The sequence below is a fragment of the Lactuca virosa genome, chromosome 7 (assembly GCF_052849685.1).
Source record: "Lactuca virosa cultivar CGN04683 chromosome 7, Lactuca_virosa_CGN04683_v6, whole genome shotgun sequence".
Classification (NCBI taxonomy): domain Eukaryota; kingdom Viridiplantae; phylum Streptophyta; class Magnoliopsida; order Asterales; family Asteraceae; genus Lactuca; species Lactuca virosa.
In genome coordinates this window covers 113,752,050-113,753,013 of record NC_136432.1, presented here as the reverse complement: position 1 = coordinate 113,753,013, position 964 = coordinate 113,752,050, and the positions used below count along the sequence as shown (strand labels likewise).

The window sequence follows — 964 nt, the reverse complement described above, 5'->3', positions numbered from 1 at the left end:
TTATACAGAAACTGGTTTTTCAAAAGCGATTGGTGAAGCTAAGGAGATTGCTATTGAAATGGGTATTTATCCAATATTTCCACAAAAGCGTTTGATTGAAAGGAAAAAAAGGTTTGATGAGAGTTCAAGTAGTGAAGAAGTTTCATTTACACCTGAAGAGAATTTCAGAGTCAACTATTTCTTATACATTGTTGATCAAGCTATTTCTTCTCTTGAGATAAGATTTGATCAATTCAAAGAGTATGACAAAGTATTTGGTTTTTTATTTCCACATAAGTTGAGGGGGATTGAAGATAAAGATCTTAAGTCGTCTTGTCATCGTCTTGAAAAAGCACTCAAGTTTGAAGAAAGATTGGATATTGATGCCGAGGAACTTTATACGGAGTTGAAATTATTTGAGACATTGGAAACCAATGAATTTAGCAACCCTGTAGATGTTTTGAAGTTTTTGAAAGAACTTGATTATTTCCCAAATGCAAGCATTGCATATAGAATATTGTTGACTATTCCAGTAACGGTGGCATCTGCAAAAAGGAGTTTTTCAAAATTGAAGTTATTGAAATCTTACTTACGTTCCACAATATCCCAAGAAAGACTTAGCGGTTTGGCGATGATATCTATCGAGAACGAAATCAGAAAGTATAGACTACAAAGAGTTAATCAACCAATTTGCTATCAAGAATGCTAGGAGAACTTCACGGATCTTCGGTTAACTGTTACGATATGTAATTATTCATTAAGTACTATGGTTTTGATATGTTTATTTCTATAAAGTTTATCGCCATTTTAAAAAAATATTAGTTTATATAATTTAATTTGTTACACGTTAAGGACTAAGGGCCTTTTTTATTCGACTCGTCCTGGGCATTTGAATCCTCAGGGCCAGCCCTGTCCCCACCACCCCCACCACCACTCACCACCCATAATCATCCACCACCACCCACCACTTGCACCATTACCACCC

The 964-nt window shown here is 35.3% G+C and overlaps 1 protein-coding gene across 1 annotated transcript in view; it reads left to right on the top strand.

The window, feature by feature from the left end:
- LOC145127059 (uncharacterized) overlaps positions 1 to 688 on the top strand; it is a 2,102-nt gene extending 1,414 nt beyond the window's left edge. Inside the window, exon 3 of the mRNA XM_079062309.1 lies at positions 1 to 688. This exon is cut by the window's left edge and continues 12 nt beyond it. Within this exon, the coding sequence (XP_078918435.1) occupies positions 1 to 688 (688 nt within the window).
- The last annotated feature ends 276 nt before the right edge of the window (positions 689 to 964 follow it).